This window comes from Eumetopias jubatus, unplaced genomic scaffold, assembly GCF_037043125.1.
Source record: "Eumetopias jubatus isolate StellerSeaLion01/CBP00866 unplaced genomic scaffold, mEumJub1_p1.0 scaffold_3, whole genome shotgun sequence".
Taxonomy (NCBI): Eukaryota; Metazoa; Chordata; class Mammalia; order Carnivora; family Otariidae; genus Eumetopias; species Eumetopias jubatus.
This window is the reverse complement of record NW_028274809.1, coordinates 101,359,396-101,376,394: the sequence shown is the minus strand read 5'-3', so window position 1 is coordinate 101,376,394 and position 16,999 is coordinate 101,359,396. Positions and strand designations below refer to the sequence as shown.

Here is a 16,999-nt window from a genome sequence, read left to right as displayed (position 1 = left end):
TGTGTTAGAAAAAAATTCCTAACTGTAGCTACCATGAGTGATACTTTCTTTGCTTCTCAGTACTTTCTGATGACTCCTCAGGATGAGTCAGCTCAGAATTCCGAGAATGAACACTGCACAAGAACGCCCTTCCTTCTCTTTCCATTGCTCCTGCCCTGGTTTGGGCCCTCATCATTTCTCATCTTGACCATCGAGACACTCTCCTGTCTGGTGTCCTTACCTACAGACTCTCATCCATTGGGTCCGTCTGTCACGCTTGCTGCCAGAGTGCTCCTTTAAAAATGCAAGTCTGACTGTGGCCCTCCCTTGTTTAAAACCACCAGATTGTCCCCATTTCCTTCAGGATAAAGTGCAGACTCTAGCATGGCGTTGGGGACTTCTTGGCTTAATCTCAAGCCACATCTCCAACCTTTTGCTGGTGATTTGGCAATGCCCTCCTCTCTCCCATAGCTGTCTTCTGTCCCTACCATGTGTTCTTTCTGGACACACCAGGCTTCTACCTCCCTCAGGTTTCTCACACTGTTCTCTGGAATGTTCCACCCTCTCTCCACCAGACTATCATTCATCTTGGGAGACAGTCAAGGACCACCAGTCTCGAAGATCTTTTCTGACCCACCTCTCCCACCACCTCACAGCTAGTAGACTCGATTATGCTCTCCTTTGGGTCCTCACCATGTCCTGGCCAGTCTTTTATAGCCGTTAGAATACACTGTTGCCTTCCTTTCTTATATGTTGATCTTCCCCACAAGATGGGGCTCTCTTCAGGTTTGGGGATCAAGTCTTATTCACAGTTGTAGCTCCACTGCTTGGCCCATATCAGGACTTAATAAATGTGCAGGTCTATTTATTTACATATGAATGAATGGGTTCACTTTCCCTATTGCGTCTATATTCATCTAAAAGCTACTGGGCTTTCTGGAATTACATTAAGGAATTCACGTACCAGCAATAACAGCCAGATAACTCAGCCTATGCCCAAATTGCCTGATGAGATTATCTGTGTCTCACAGCTAGGACCACAATTTCTCCTTCTTTTATATTCTCTCCATGTCCTGACACAGTGTTGGATGTGTACTATCTGTTTAAAATGTATTTGTTGATTTGAGTTGGCTAGGTTGGGGGATACGAAAGACAGGTAAAATGTGGTCCCCACCATTGAGGACCTGACACATAAAAAGGGAGACAGGACAGGTCCTGGGGCGGGGGGGAGGGAAGCCTCATTAAAACCAATTACTGAGACTTTCTTCCAAAGTCCCCAAAGATGCCTGCACATATCCCCAGAGAAGCCCTTCCAAATTACATGACCGTGATGAAGGTCTTCCTTCACCATATGATTTGTTGCAGGAAAAATAAGGAAGGAATTTCGAAGCAGTTAAGGTCACTTTGTACTAAGACGGTGGCACTCAATCATGTTAAATAAAACGTCAGTTGATAGTTACTGTGTCATTCTTTCCACATAATTTTATGCACAGTGGATAATTTTATTATATATCGGTGTCTATGAATTGGATTTGACTAAATTATTGATTTTTAAGAATTTAGTAAGAATATGCAAACAAATGTGTGTCCCTTATTTAAGGAACCTGAGAAGGAAATGACAAGATACTGATGTGTTGTGAGGACTGTGGTGGGCTTTTTGTGTATGAATACCTTTATCTGATCTTGTGCACAACCCTGGGACATAAATATTGCGTCCCCTCCTTAGAGATGAGAAGACCGAAGCTCAGACACACTAATTTGCCTCAGATCTCTACAGCCAATATCACAGAGCATAGGCTCGAAATTTTAGAGGTTTTCACATTATGCTACCCACAGATACTCAATTCTAAATTCATTCACATGAAATTTTGGGTTCATTCCTTCACGGATTGTCAGCCATAAGATTCTATTGGCGAATACCTATGGTGTGTGTGTGTGTGTGTGTATTTTTTTTTAAAGATCTATTGAGAGAGAGAGAAAGTACACATGTGTGCACACACGCATGAGTGACGGGGGGAGGGCAGAGGAAGAGGGACAGCGAATCCTCAAGCCATCTGCTTGCTGAGCACAGAGCTGACTCGACTTGGGGTTTAATCTTACGACCCTGAGATCATGATCTGAGCCGAAATCAAGAGTCCAACGCTTAACTGGGCCACCCAAGCGTCCCTGTATATTTATTTCTTATATGTGTACATGTATTTAAGTTTTAAACATGAGAAATATCTTAGCTGTTAGATTGCCAAAAAAGAAAAAAAAGATGCACAGTATACAAAATGAACACAAGCTTATATATCGCAGTATTTCTGTGTAGTAACAGCATGAGGAAACCTAGAATAGCATTTGCAGTGTGGAGGTAATTTGACAATATACCTAAATCAGTATCACACAAACCCAGTGACTCATTGAAATCTCTTTGGGAATTCTATGGGCACAGCAAGACAGTGGTTAAGATCACAGATTCCGGGGTCTGTAGGACTCTGGACAGTTTACTTTGAGCTCAATTTTACTCATCTGTAAAATTAGGCCAGCAGTGCCTACTGCAAGGGCTGTCATCAGGATTCAACATCAGGATGTCTGTCACGTGCTTAGCAGGTGCCTGTCCACAGCATGGCTCAGTGATGGGTAGGTAGCTCTTGCCGTTGGCTGGATATGCACAATTCTTAGCTACCACCTGAAATCATCACTAGTACAGCACTAGGATTGGGCTGTACATACTCTGGAAAGTTCTGGAAAGGCCAATAAGATATTAGCGAGATGCACTCTCCTGGTCATGAAGATTGAGAGGGCATGGGGAGGCTGATGTTGGGTGCTGGTTAATCATGGGAAGCTTCTAGGAACGCCAATGTTTGGAGGGAGAAAAGCGTGTGGCACAGAAGAGGAGTCAGCACAATGTCTGAAACTGTTTTCATATCACGGTGAGCAGGGTGAACAAAGCCGGATTCTACCAGGCAGCCAACTTTGAATGTCTCAGCTGTGCTCTTGAATGTCTGTGGGTATTTCATCGTGCAGTCGCATGGAGCTTGTATTCTGGACTTTCTGGGAAGCCTCCGTTTCCAAGATTCAGTCCCATTGTCAAAGCCCAATTTCTGATTTTTGGATTTGGCAATCTGAAACCCTGAAATGGGAAAACCCGCCAATCTCAGTCTTAAAACACTAAAATAGAAATGAGGCATGGGGGTGCCTGAGTGGCTCATTCGTTTAAGCATCTGCCTTCGGCTCAGGTCTTGATCCCGGGGTCCTGGGATCAAGCCCTGTGTGCGCTCCCTGCTCAGCAGGGGGTCTGCTCCTCCCTCTCTCTCTGCTTCTCCCCCTACTCCCCCCCACCCATGGCTTGTGCTCTCTTTCTCTCTCAAATAAATAAAATCTTAAAAAAACAGGTCATGGAGAAGAGACAGGGGAGCAAGAGGAAGAGGAGGGAGGCATGTAAGGGCAGAGAGAGGAGAAAGAACCAACGCAAACCCGGGGCTCACACCCAGGCAGGGGGGCTGGGCAAGCACATTACATAGAGCAGAGCACGGGAGGGCTGGGAGGATGCTGGGCATGAAACCCCTGTGCACGCCCGACCCCCAAAAGCCCCTTGGTGCCACCACTGGCACCCCACCTGAAGCCTGGAGGGAGACTTTCAGGGACCCTGGGCCTCCTGTCAAGGGCCCTGTGGACAAATTTCCAGGGTTGGGAGAGGGGCCGTAACTTCTCGCTCCACTGTGAATGGCCCAGTGAATTATCCTGACACTCAGCTTAAGTGGCCAGGCTCCGCAGTGTCTCCACAAAGAGGGAACCTCAGAAGTGGGCAGTCTTTCAGAGGGACTTAAGACAATTCTCCCAAGGGCAGGAATGTTGTTTCCTACCTTAGCCTTGAGGTTTTAAAAGACTCAAATGAGAGTGTTTTGTGATTCTGGGCTTAACGCTTTCACCCTATTTCCCATTCCATCACACCCCTCAGGGCTATGAAATTTGGATTATTTTTTAATCTTCCCTCCCCATTTCCATTGTTCTGGTGTTGAACTGATTATGCAGAACTCTGTATTGATGGCTCTGTGGCACCTTCCCTCCAGGGATGGAGCTCTGCTTTCTAAACAGTCCCCTTAATCCTTTTATGGGGGGGTGGTGGCTGCACCGGGGTGCTCACCCCGTCCATCAGGGCCCACAGAGACTGAGCTTGACAGGCGCTGGGGACGTGCACCACACAGAACAGGAGGCCCGAGGTGCTAGGACCGCACACCTGCTGCCCTAGGACCCCACACCTGCTGCCTTCCCCTCCAGCCACCCTCTCAGGTGACACTGGTGGTTAAAAGAAAGTATACATGGCAATTGAACCAGACCTGCCCACGGAAGAGAATAGGAGGCAAGCTAGCTGGGAGCTGTCACCTGGAATCACCCACTGGGAAGTGCGGAGTCACCCCCAGGTGAAGGACAGCCAGGAGGATAGGGGAGTGACAGTCCCACCCGCAGCGACAGGCATAGCAACACTTCAACTCAAAGTGAACACAGATTCTCTGCATCGGAGCCAGCCTGGTAGTGTAAGATATTTTGCCTCAACTTGGGGATGTTTGTGATCAACGGATCGACACGGGGTGCCTGCTTTCATTTTCATTTATATTTGTTACTCGGGACACCTCTCCCTTTCCCAACTTTTTACCTCTGGCCCTTCCAGAACTTTCCAGGGTGTATATACACTCAAGCCTCCTCCTAGCGCACAAGGGGATGATTTCAGGGGGGTAGCACAGCGAGAAAGTTAGTCTTGTTTCACTTCTCCAGGTGTTCTGGTTGGGTGGAGGAGGTGGCCTCGGGTTGCCCTTGGCAAGTCTTGAAGATTTCCTTCACCTCTTGCCTTCCTCTCTGTTTTACATTTTTTAAGAGAGACCAGGCCTACTGTGCTAAAGTATTTTAGCAGGCAACTATCTCGCTAGAATTTAACAGCACCATTTTGTTTTTATCTTTAATGTTTTATTTAAGAAGCAAGTGATCCTGGTTTCCCACAGATGTTAGAGGTCTCCTTTAGCCAACTTATATAGCACCTACGCTGTGAAAGTCTTGTTTTAAATGCTTAGAAAGAGAAAGCAATGATTCTCATAACCTAATCATAAACCTCTGCGATAAGAACTATAATTGCCCTCATAGATGGGGAAACTGAGGCACGAGGGAGTTAAATCAGGTTCAGAAGTGGGGAGGGCAGCGTAGTAACCCTGCCAGCTTGGCTCTAGACTCTTGTGTTCTTAACCTCTGTGCTACGCTGCTTCTCCACAGGAGCGCGTTAAAAATTAATATAGTCAAGGAAAAATGTGAGTCGACTTGAAGGAAAGGTTGCTGTAAAGACAATAAGGCTCCTGCACTCTCTGGGATGGCAGAAATGGTGAAAGGGGAACTAAAATGAGGGCAAGTTGCTGGCTACCCTGGCCGACAGAATCAGGAAGTGCCTAGCCAATTAAGCACCTGACCGCAGACACAGCACACTCCACCCAAAGGATCCCTGGAACTTCTGATACAACTTCCTGCAGGCTGCTCCTGTAACAGAGCCATCTTGCGGGACCGGCTGTATGTGTAATAGTATGCGCATGCGTACACGGTGCGTGTATATCCACTCACGCGGAAGTCCACACACTGGTGCTCTTGGGTGCCAGGAATGGAGCCAATGAGCGCTCTCCTTACATGCATTCTCTTCTACAATCCATGTGGTATCCCCTTTAATTGTTGCAACAGCCTGGGAGGTGGCTTTCATCCCCACTGCTGGATGCAGGAACTAAGCCCAGTAGAAGCTGCTGACCTTGTCCACTCTGTGCTGGGAGGTCAGCCCAGGCGGCTCCTGAACCCAGGCCAGTTCTCTTCCAGCACATGACACTGCCCGTTACTTGTAATTAAGGGGTGAGCCCACTTTCCCTGTGTTCTCTTTTGAAAAAAGAAAGTGTGGGGTTCAAATACGACTCCAGACAACGATTCTGAGACTCTGAGATTTAAATAATAAATAGTTTAAATCTTAGGAATTGATTTGGATTGACCAGCTCTCTATTCTGCCAAGTAAGGACACTTAAAACTAAACAGTACTTTCCTAAAGGGTAACAAAGCCGGGCCACCGTCCACCGTCACTGTGAATAGGTAACTGAAAGGCAACCGGGGGAGGACATAAACTCGGAATAACCTGGGTGTGCGCCTGTATGTGTGTGTATGCATGTATGTATATATATTCTGTTTTTAAGAAAATTAAAATTTCTTCATGGAACCGAATCAGCAGTGTTGGGGGACCTCGGTCTTGGGAGTGCTGGTCTGCCCTTTGTGCTGTTTCCTGTTGACTATTTAATTGCCTTAATTTTAAAATCACCTCCCTCAAGGGATACTGAGAGGGGATCTCCCACCTATTGTGACACTGATCCTGCTGACTGCGGATGCTCCTGGCTCTTACCTTCTGCAGATGTTGAAAAGTCGCTTCACACTCAGCACCATCTCCAGTCCTCGGAGCTTGTGTGCTTCCAGAGGGTAGCAGTGGGGTCTGTTCTGTTCACTGCTCTGCTCTAGAGCCTCACCCAGTGCCTGACATACAATGGGCACACAGCAACTATCTGTTGAGCCACTGAGTAAAGGAGCGGATGGCTGGTAAAAGGGAGAATTCCATTTTCATTTCTTCCCCTCTTTGTCTGCAGATCTGATAAACTCTTCATGAAGAACATATTTGTAAATTATGACAGGGTAATGGGAAGTACACTGCCAATCAACCCACCATACCACCTAAGAAGAAAGTTCATGGGCACCTTCCTTATCTCATCCTTGTTGCTTCCCTCGAAGTGAAAAACCATCCTGAATTTTGGGTTTCTCATTCCCTTCCCTTTAGCACATAGTTTTAAAAATCCCATATGTATATTCCATCCTAAATTTTGTATGTACCACCCTTGCCTCCCTAAAATAGTTTTTAACATCACATATGTATGTAGACTCTCAACAATGTAATATATAGCTTTTGCTTGGTTTCCGAAGTTTATAAAGATGGTATCCTACAGCTTTTTCTTGATTTTTTTTTTAATGCTATTGGCTATTTTCAGTCTATATTTTGTTTAATTGGAGCAATGGGTGGTTTATTTTCATTGCTGGGTAATTGGCCATCGCCTGAATAGTACAATTTATTCATGCGTTCTTCTTTCAGTGGGGTTTGGGCTGTTTCCATTTTGGAGCAATTATGAATAATACTTCTGTGAACATTCTTTTTTAAAAGAAGTTTAGTTGTTAACATAGCATTATATGCTCACATATATACATGTATATAGAGCATAAAACAAAATGAAAGCTAATTAGTTAACAAGGGAATGCATTTAAAGACCCGCAAGGCAAGGAGACTGACTCTGACCCCATCAGCCCGACATGCTCCCTTTTCCGAACACAGTGCTCTCCCTCCCCCAGCCTGGTTTTTATGCTGATCACCTCTGGTCTTGCTGTTTTGTCACTAGTCCTAAACACTACAGTTTAGCTTTGCCTATGTTTTTTTAAGAGTGTCTTTTAAATCTCCCTTAACCTGTAGGCTCACATTCCATCTCCTCTCTTTCCTCTTGCCATTTTGAAGTATGAGGCTGCAGGGGCCCCTGGGTGGCTCAGTTGGTTAAGCATCTGCCTTCGGCTCAGGTCATGATCTCCGGGTCCCGGGATGGAGCCCCACGTGGGCTCCCCGCTTAGTGGGGAGTCTGCTTTTCTCTCTGACCCAACCCCCTCTTGTGCTCTCTCTCTCAAATAAATAAATAGATCTTTGAAGTATTAGGCTACAGTTTGCATCTGTGCATTTCTCCGGCATGCTTCCATTATCCACAGGGATGTTATTCTGCTCCTTACTTTTTCCTTAAATAACAGTATGGGATTTGGCTTTAATTTTTTTACTGTGACTTACATTTACATAATATTAGAATTCCTGAACTTTAAGAAAGGAGGTATAGGAGTTGTTCTAATTTCACAACTTTAGAGCACATTCTTCTGTCATTTTTGTTAAGTAGTGAAGAACTATGGCACCTCCCGTCCTGAGATCTCCTGACTCTGTTTGCCTTCTTGCTTTTATCTGGGTCCTTTTATTTCATTTATTTTTTCTTTTCTCTGTGTTCCTGACCTGCTCCCTTTGGATTTTGTTCTTGGCAGTTACTCCTCAGCTGGAGTTTGTCCTGATTGGGAGCCTGGCCTGGTCAGTTCTGAGTGTTTCTTGGGCCCAGTCTTCCCCGGTCCCTTCAGACTTTGCCCCTTGGACTCACCTGCTGTCAGAGTCTGTGGATCGCTGCCTGGGTCAGGTGCCTTTCTCTAGTTGGCCCACTGGCTTTTCCATGGTTGCCTGTTGGTTATTTTGAAGTTCTTAGGTCTGTTGCCCGCTCTGTAACTTCCTCTGATTCAGCTGCTGTGCCACGAAGATCTTGTAGGTGTGTCCCCACCCGTTCAGTTTTAGGATTCGCAGGATCTGTGGGATAGTCTGTCGTAGGTACTGCCTGTGGGATTTTAGTTTTGCAATCCTGGCTGCTCTATCTTTGTGGGGAATCTGGAGAGATTACATACCTACAACACCAAGCATGTTGCCTTCCCAGAGTGCCCAGGAATACTTGTATAGACATTTACTGTTGTACACCTACAGGAATGTTTCTAAGTATCCCGGGGGTGGGGGGGGTGGGGTGGGAAATGACACATTCATAGGGCAAATATTTGACATTACAAGATAGCGCTAAATTGTTTTCTAATGTTGTTGCATCTTGGGGCCTCTAGGTGGCTCAGTTGGTTAAGCGTCTGCCTTCAGCTCAGGTTATGAGCTGCAGGGAGCCTGCTTCTCCCTCTCCCTCTGCCTCTCCCCCGCTTGTGTGCTTTCTCTTGCTATCTCTGTCACCATCTGTCTCTCTCTCTCAAATAAATAAATAAAATCTTTAAAAATAAATAAAGTTGTTGCATCAGTTTATGCTGTCACTGGTAGAATATGAAAGCCCTCATGGATCCACAGGTGTGCCAATACTTGTCAGATTTCTTAATTTTCCACATCTGCTTGGTGGAAATAGTTTGCTCTTTGTGGTCTTCATTTGCATTTTCCTTCATTTTCATTTTCTCTTCGTATGTTTACTCCCCCCCCCATATATCCTATTCCATGAATTGCCTGTTCATGTCTTTTCTCCAGTTTTCTTTAGGGCTGTCTTTTTTTTAAATTGATTTTAGTTCTTGCAAATTATTTTTCTCTCTCTTTTTTTTAAGGAGACTTTAATTAATTAATTAATTTACATTAAGTTTTAATTTTAATTCCAGTATAGGTACTATTTCATATTATTTAAGGTGTCTTTCGATAAACAAAGAGTTTTTAATGTTTTTACTGAGGTGAAATTCATATAACATCAAGTTTACCATTTTAACATGTACCATTCAGTGACTTTAAAAGTTTTAATATAGTTGAGTATATTTTTTTCTATTATGCTTAGTGCCTTTTGTGTCTTGGTAAAGACTCTTTCTCTGCCCCTTTGTCATAAAGATGTTCTCTACTTTCTCCTGTAAGTGCTAACGTTTTACCTTTGAAACTTGAGTCTTTATCTGGAATTGTTTTTAATAAATGGTGTGAGGTGGGATTTGATTTTTTCCCCCACATATGTAATTGATTATCCAAGAACCATTTATTGATTATTACCTCCTTTTCCCTAGTAACCTGCAATGCCATATCTGTAAAGTCATATTTCTAAGAAGCCATCTATGTAAGATGTAACATAACTTTGGTACAACAATAAAAGAAAAATTATTGTCAATTAAAAAATAACAATGCTTTCTTATGACTTAACATTTCTTATTTCTCTGAAATGTCTTTTCATCATAAATCACTCTTCTGGATACACATCAGGAGAATATATGTGAATTAAATTGATTAAGGTATTCTGAGTTTCTTCACATTTACTTCTGAATCACTTTCTTTCTTTTAATTGGGATATAATTCACATACCATAAAACTTACCTATGAAGAATATAATCTGGTGGCCTTTAGCATTTAATCAGGTGTCTTTTTACTGTTGGATTGTAAGAGCTCTTTATATATTCTGGATACAAGTTCCTCATTAGATAAAGGATTTTAAGTATTTTTCTCCCATTCTGTGGGTTGTCTTTTCACTTCTTGGTGGTATCCTTTAAAGTACAAAAGATTTTAGTTTTGTTGAAGTCCATGTCATCTATTTCATCTTTTGTTTCCTGTGCTTTACATGTCATGTCTAAGAAACCACTGCCTAATCTATAGTCACGACGATTCACATCTATGTTTTATTGTACAAGTTTTATAGTTTTAGCTCTTACATTTAAGTTGCATATCCATCTGAGTTAATTTTTGTATATGGTATGAGGTAGAGGTCCAGGTTTACCTTTTGTGTGAGACTACCAGTTGTGTCAGCACCATTTGTTGCAAAGACCATTCTTTCACCATTCAGTCAGCACCCTTGTTGACAATCAACTGACCATAGTTGTTTGGGTTTATTTCTAGACTCTAAAATCTATTTCACTGATATATAAGGCTATCCTTATGCCAGTCTTGTTTATTTATAGCTTTGTGTAAGTTTTGAAATTGAGAAGTGTGAGTCTTCCAACTTTGTTCTTTTTCAAAATTGTTTTGGCTATTCTCTGTCCTTTGCATTTCTATATGAATATTAGGATCTGCTTATCAATTTCTGCAAAAAAAGCCCAGATGGAATTTTGATAGAGATTACAATGAACCCGTAGATCAATTAGGGGAATGTTGTCATTTTAACAATATTAAATCTTCCAATCTGTGAAGATGGAGTGTCTTTCTGGTTGTTTAAGTCTTCTTTGATTTCTTCAATTGATGTTATATAGTTTTCAGTGTATTTACATCTTCTTGTTAAATTCATTCTTTTTGTTTTACTTATTTTTAATTTTTTTTTATTTGAGTAGAATTGACGCACAATGTTACATTAGTTTCAGGCATGCAACATAGTGATTCAGCCTCTCTACACATGATCCTGTGCTCACCACAAGTGTAGCTACCATCTGTCACCATACAATGCTATTATATCATTGACTATATTCCCTATGCTGTACCTTTTATTCCCATGACTTCTTCATTCCATAACTGGTAGCCTGAATCTCCCACTCTCCTTCATCAATTTTGCCCATCCCCACACCACCTTTTAGCATTAGCTTGTTTGCTGTATTTATAGGTCTGATTCTGCTCTTTGTTTGTTTATTTACTTGCTTTTTTAGATTCTACATATCAATGAAATCATATGGTATTTGTCTTTCTTGGCTTGACGTATTTCACTTAGCATAATACCCTTTAGGTCCATCCCTATTGTTGCAAATGATAAGATCTCATCATTTTTTATGACTATGTAATATTCCCCTGTGTGTGTGTGTGTGTGTGTGTGTGTGTGTGTGTGTGTGTGTGTGTGTACCACATCTTCCTTAACCAGTTTTCTGTTGATGGACACTTAAGTTGTTTCCATATCTTGGCTATTGTAAATAATGCTGCAGTAAGCATAGGGGTGCAGTTATCTTTTCAAGTTAGTGTTTTCATTTTCTTTGGGTAATAACCCAGTAGTATATTTAATAGATCAAATGGTATTTCTATTTTTAATTTTTTAAGGAACCTCCATACTGTTTTCCACAGTGGCTGCACTGATTTACATCCCCCCTAAAGTGTATGATGGTTCCTTTTTCTCCACATCCTCTCTAATATTTGTTATTTCTTATCTTTTTAATTTTAGCCATTCTGATAGGTGTAAGATGATATCTCTTTGTGGTTTTGATTTGCATTTCCCTGACAATTAGTGATGTTGAGCACCTTTTAATGCCTCTGTTGGCTATCTGTATGTCTTCTTGGGAAAATATCTGTTCAGGTCTTCTGCCCTTGTCTTTAATTGGATTTTTTTTTTTTTTTTTTGGTGTTGAGTTATATCAGTTCTTTATGTATTTTGTATACTAGCCCCCTATCAGATATATAATTTGCAAATATCTTTCCTATTAGTAGGTTGCCTTTTTGTTTTGTTGATTTCCTTCACTTTGCAAAAGCTTTTTATTTTGGTATAGTCCCAATAGTTTATTTTTACTTTTGTTTCCCATGTGCAGACATATCCAGAAAAATGTTGCTATTGCCCATGTCAGAGAAATTACTGCCTCTGTTCTCTTCTAGGATTTTTATGTTTTGGGTCTCACATTTAGGTCTTTAATCCATTTTGGGTTTATTTTTGTGTATGGTGTTAGAAAGTGGTCCAGTTTCATTCTTTTACATGTAACTCCTAGCACCATTTATTGAAGAGGGTATCTTTTCCCCACTGTAAATTCTTGCCTTCTTTCTCATACATTAATTGATCACATAAGTGTGGGTTTATTTCTAGGCTTCTATTCTGTTCCATTGATTTATGTGTCTGGTTTTTTTGGGGGTTTTGTTGTTTTTCTTGTTGTTTTGTTTGTTTGTTTGTTTTTGTGCCAGGATTATCCTGTTTTGATTACTGCAGCTTTGTTTTTTGTTTTGTTTTGTTTTAAAGATTTTTGTTTAATCATTTGACAGAGAGAGACACAGTGAGAGAGGGAACACAAGTTGGGGGAGTGGGAGAGGGAGAAGCAGGCTTCCCGCAGAGCAGGGAGCCCGACATGGGGCTCAATCCCAGGACCCTGGGATCATGACCCGAGCTGAAGGCAGACGTTTAATGACAGCAACCCAGGAGCCCCTGCAGCTTTGTAATATATCTTGAAATCTGGAATTGTGATAACTCCATCTTTGTTTTTCTTTCTCAAGATTGCTTTGATTATTCAGGGTCTTTTGTGGTTCCATACAAATTTTAGTATTACTTGTTCTAGTTGTGTTAAAAATTCTGTTGATATTTTGATTGGGATTGCATAAAATCTGTAGATTGCTTTGGGTAGAATGGTCACTTTAACAGTATTAATTCTTTTAATTCACGAGCATAGAATATCTTTCCATTTGTGTTGTCTTCAATTTTTTTCATCAATGTTTTATAATTTTTAGAGTTGCAGCTCTTTCACCTGCTTGGTTAAGTTTATTCCTAGGTATTTTATTATTTTTGTTGCAATTGTAAATGGGTTTGTTTTCTTAATTTCCCTTTCTGCTACTTCATTATTAGTATGTAAAAATACTATTGATTTCAGGGTATTTTGTTTTTTAAAGATTTTATTTATTTATTTTACAGAGAGAGCAAGAGAGCAGAAGCAGGGAGAGCAGCAGAGGGAGAGGGAAAGGAGGCTCTTTGCTGAGCAGGGAGTCCAATGTGGGACTTGATCCCATGACCCTGGGATCATGACCTGAGCCAAAGGCAGACGCTTAACCATCTGAGCCACCCAGGTGCCCCAATTTCAGGGTATTTTGTATCCTGCAACTTTACTGAATTCATTTTTTACTTCTAGTAGTTTTTTGGTGGAGTCTTCAGGATTTTCTATTTAAAGTATCATGCCATCTCCAAACAGTGACAGTTTCATTTCTTCCTTACCAATTTGGATGCCTTGAAATCCTTTTTTCTTGATTGCCATAGCTAGGACTTCCAGTACTAATTGAATAAAAATGGGAAGAGTGAACATCCTTGTCTTGTTCCTGACCTTAGAGGAAAAGCTCATTTTTTTTTTTTTACCATTTTTACCATCATATTTTTTGAATATGATGTTAGCTGTAAGTGTTTCATAGATGGCCTTTATTATGTTGAGGTATGTTCCCTCTAAACCTGCTTTGTTGAGAGTTTTTATCATGAATGGAGTTGAATTTTGTCAAGTGCTTTTTCTGCATCTATTGAGATGATCATATGATTTTTTTTATCCTTCATTTTGTGGATGTGATATATCACATTGATTGATTGCAAATATTGAACCATCTTTGCAATCTCGGAATAAATCCCACTTAATTGTGGTGAATGATCCTTTTAATGTATTGTTGAATGCAGTTTGCTAATATTTTGTTGAGGATTTTTTGTGACGCTATGTTCATCAGGGATATTGACCTGTAGTTTTCTTTTTTTGTGGTGTTTTGGTTTTGGTATCAGGGTAATGCTGGTCTTGTAGAATGTATTTCAGAGCTTTCCTTCCTCTTTATTGGAGTAATTTAAGGAGAATAGGTATTAACTCTTCTTTAAATGTTTGGTAGAATTCACTTGTGAATCCTTCTGGACTTTATTTTTTGGTACTTTTTTTATTTCATTACTAGTAATTGGTCTGTTCAGATTTTCTATTTCTTCCTGATTCAGTTTTGAAAGATTGCACATTTCTAGGAATTTATCCATTGCTTCTAGGTTGTCCAAATTGTTTGCAGATAATTTTTTTGTAGTATTTTCTTATACTCCTTTGTATTTCTGTGGTGTCAATCGCTACTTTTCCTTTCATTTCTGATTTTATTTATTTGAGTCCTTTTTCTTTCTGGATGAGTCTGCTAAGGATTTATCAATTTCATTTATCTTTTCAAGGAACCAAATGCCAGTTTTGTTAATTTTTTTCTTTTTTCTCTTTCCTTTTTTAGTCTCTATGTCATTTATTTCTGTTCTGATCTTTGTTCTCTACCGTTAAGAGTCTCTTATGGTTTGCTCCTGTCCCAACTTTTCCCCCTCTTTGCATATATTCATCTGTTTTGCTTCCAAATTCCACATATGAGTGAAATCATATGGTATTTGTCTTTCTCTGATTGACTTATTTTGCTTAGTATACCCTCTAGTTCCATCCACGTTGTTGCAAATGGCAAGATTTCATTTTTTGATGGCTGCATAATATTCCACATCTTCTTTATCCATTCATCTGTCGATGGACATCTAGGCTCTTTCTATAGTTTGGCTATTGTGGACATTGCTGCTATAAACATTGGGGTGCATGTGCCCAGAAGCTTTTTATCTTGATGAAGTCCCAATAGTTCATTTTTGCTTTTGTTTCCCTTGCCTCTGGCAACATGTCTTGTAAGTAGTTGCTATAGCCAAGGTCAAAGAGGTTGCTGCCTGTATTCTCCTCTAGGATTTTCATGGGTTCCTGTCTCACATTTAGGTCTTTCATCCATGTTGAATTCATTTTTGTGTATGGGCAAGAAAGTGGTCCAGTTTCATTCTACTGCATGTTGTTGTCCAGTTTTCCCAGCACCATTGTTGAAGAGACTGTCTTTTTTCCATTGGATAGTCTTTCTGGCTTTGTCAGGATTAGTTGACCTTATAGTTGTGGGTCTATTTTTGGGTTTTCTATTCTGTTCCATTGATCTGTCTGTTTTTGCACCAGTACCACACTGTCTTGATGACTACAGCTTTGTAATATAGCTTGAAGTCCAGAATTGTGATGCCTCCAGCTTTTCTTTTCTTTTTCAGGATTGCTTTGGCTATTCAGGGTCTTTTGTAGTTCCATACAAATTTTAGGGTTGTTTGTTCTCTGTGAAAAATGCTGATGGTATTTTGATACGGATTGCTTTAAATGTGTAGATTGCTTTGGATAGTATAGACATTTTAACCATGTTTGTTCTTCCAATCCATGTCTTCTCTGATTTATTATTTCTTTCCTTCTTCTCACCTTGGGCTTTCTTTGTTCTTCTTTTTCTAGTTCCTTTAAGTGTAATGTTAGATTGTTTATTTGAGATTTTTCTTGTTTCTTGAATTAAATTTATTCTTTTTTTTAAAGATTTATTTATTATTTCAGAGAGAGAGAGAGCATGAGTGGGAGGGGCAGAAGGAGAGGGAGAGAGAATCTCGAGCAGACTTTGTGCTAAGCATAAAGCCCAATGTGGGGCTTGATCTCATGACCCTGAGGTCACGACCTGAGCCAAAACCAAGAGTTGGATGCCTAACCAACTGTACCATCCAGGTGCCCTGAGTTAAATTTATTTTTAAGTATTTTAGTATTTTTGATGGTATTATTAAGGAAATTGTTTTTGTTTTTAAAGATTTTATTTATTTATTTGAGAGAGAGTGAGAGAGAGCACAGTGGTGGGAGGGGAGAGGCAGAGGGAGAGGGAGAAACACACTCCCTGCTGAGCAAGGAGCCTGATTTGAGGCTCGATCCCAGGACCCTAGGATCATGACCTCAGCCTAAGGCAGACACTTAACCAACTGAGCCACCCAGGAAGGAACCCCATGGAATTGTTTTCTTAATTTCATTTTTGTGTTGTTCATTGCTTGGATATAGAAGTACAACTCATTGTTACATATTTGATCTTGTATCCTAAAACCTTGCTGAATTTACTTATTGGCTCTAATCTTTTAGTAGATCCCTTAAGATTTTTTTTAAACATTTTATTTATTTATTTGACAGAGAGACACAGCGAGAGAGGAAAGAGTGGGAGAAGGAGAAGCAGACTTCTGGCAGAGCAGAGATCCTGATGCGGGGCTCAATCCCAGGACCCTGGGATCATGACCTGAGATGAAGACAGATGCTTAACGACTGAGCCACCCAGGCACCCCCCTTAAGATTTTCTATATATAAGATCATGTCTTCTGTAAACAGAGATAATTTACTTCTTCCTTTCCAATCTAGCTGCCTTTTATTTCTTTTCTTACCCAATTGCCCAGGATAGGACTCCAATACAGTTTGGTGAGAATGATCATCCATGTCTTCCTCTTGATCTTAGGAAAAAGGCACCCAGCTTTCACCATTAATTATGTTGTTAGCTAGAGGTATTTCATATAAACCCTTTATCAGGTTGAAGAAGTTTCCTTCCATACTTAATTTATCATGTATTTTTATCATGAAAATGTGTTGGGTTTTTTCACATGCTTTTTTTTTTTCCCACATCTAATGAGTTAGGTGATTTTTGTCCTTTATTCTATTAATATGGCCTTTTACATTGATTTTCCACTTGACCATGATGTGTAACATTTTTTAATATGTCACTGGGCTCAATTTTCTAGTATTTTATTAAACACTTTTTTGTGTGTCTGTATCTATAAGGGATATTGATCTGTAGTTTTCTTGTGATGGCTTTGTCTGGTTTCATTATGAGGGTGATAATGGCTGCATAGAAGGAGTTGGGAAGTGTATCTGTTTGCTAGGGCTGCTGTAACAAAGTACTACAACCTCGCTGGCCTAAACAATAAAAATTTACTGCCTCACAGTTATTGACATATTGTCTCAT

At 40.7% G+C, this 16,999-nt stretch overlaps 1 protein-coding gene across 1 annotated transcript in view; it reads left to right on the top strand.

Annotated features, from left to right (window-relative positions):
* The window catches only part of CUNH2orf76 (chromosome unknown C2orf76 homolog), a 91,317-nt gene extending 74,686 nt beyond the window's left edge, over positions 1-16,631 (top strand). Inside the window, exon 6 of the mRNA XM_088021762.1 lies at positions 16,180-16,631. Within this exon, the coding sequence (XP_087877888.1) occupies positions 16,180-16,247 (68 nt within the window). The 3' untranslated portion in view covers positions 16,248-16,631. The remainder of the gene's footprint in view (positions 1-16,179) is intronic.
* The last annotated feature ends 368 nt before the right edge of the window (positions 16,632-16,999 follow it).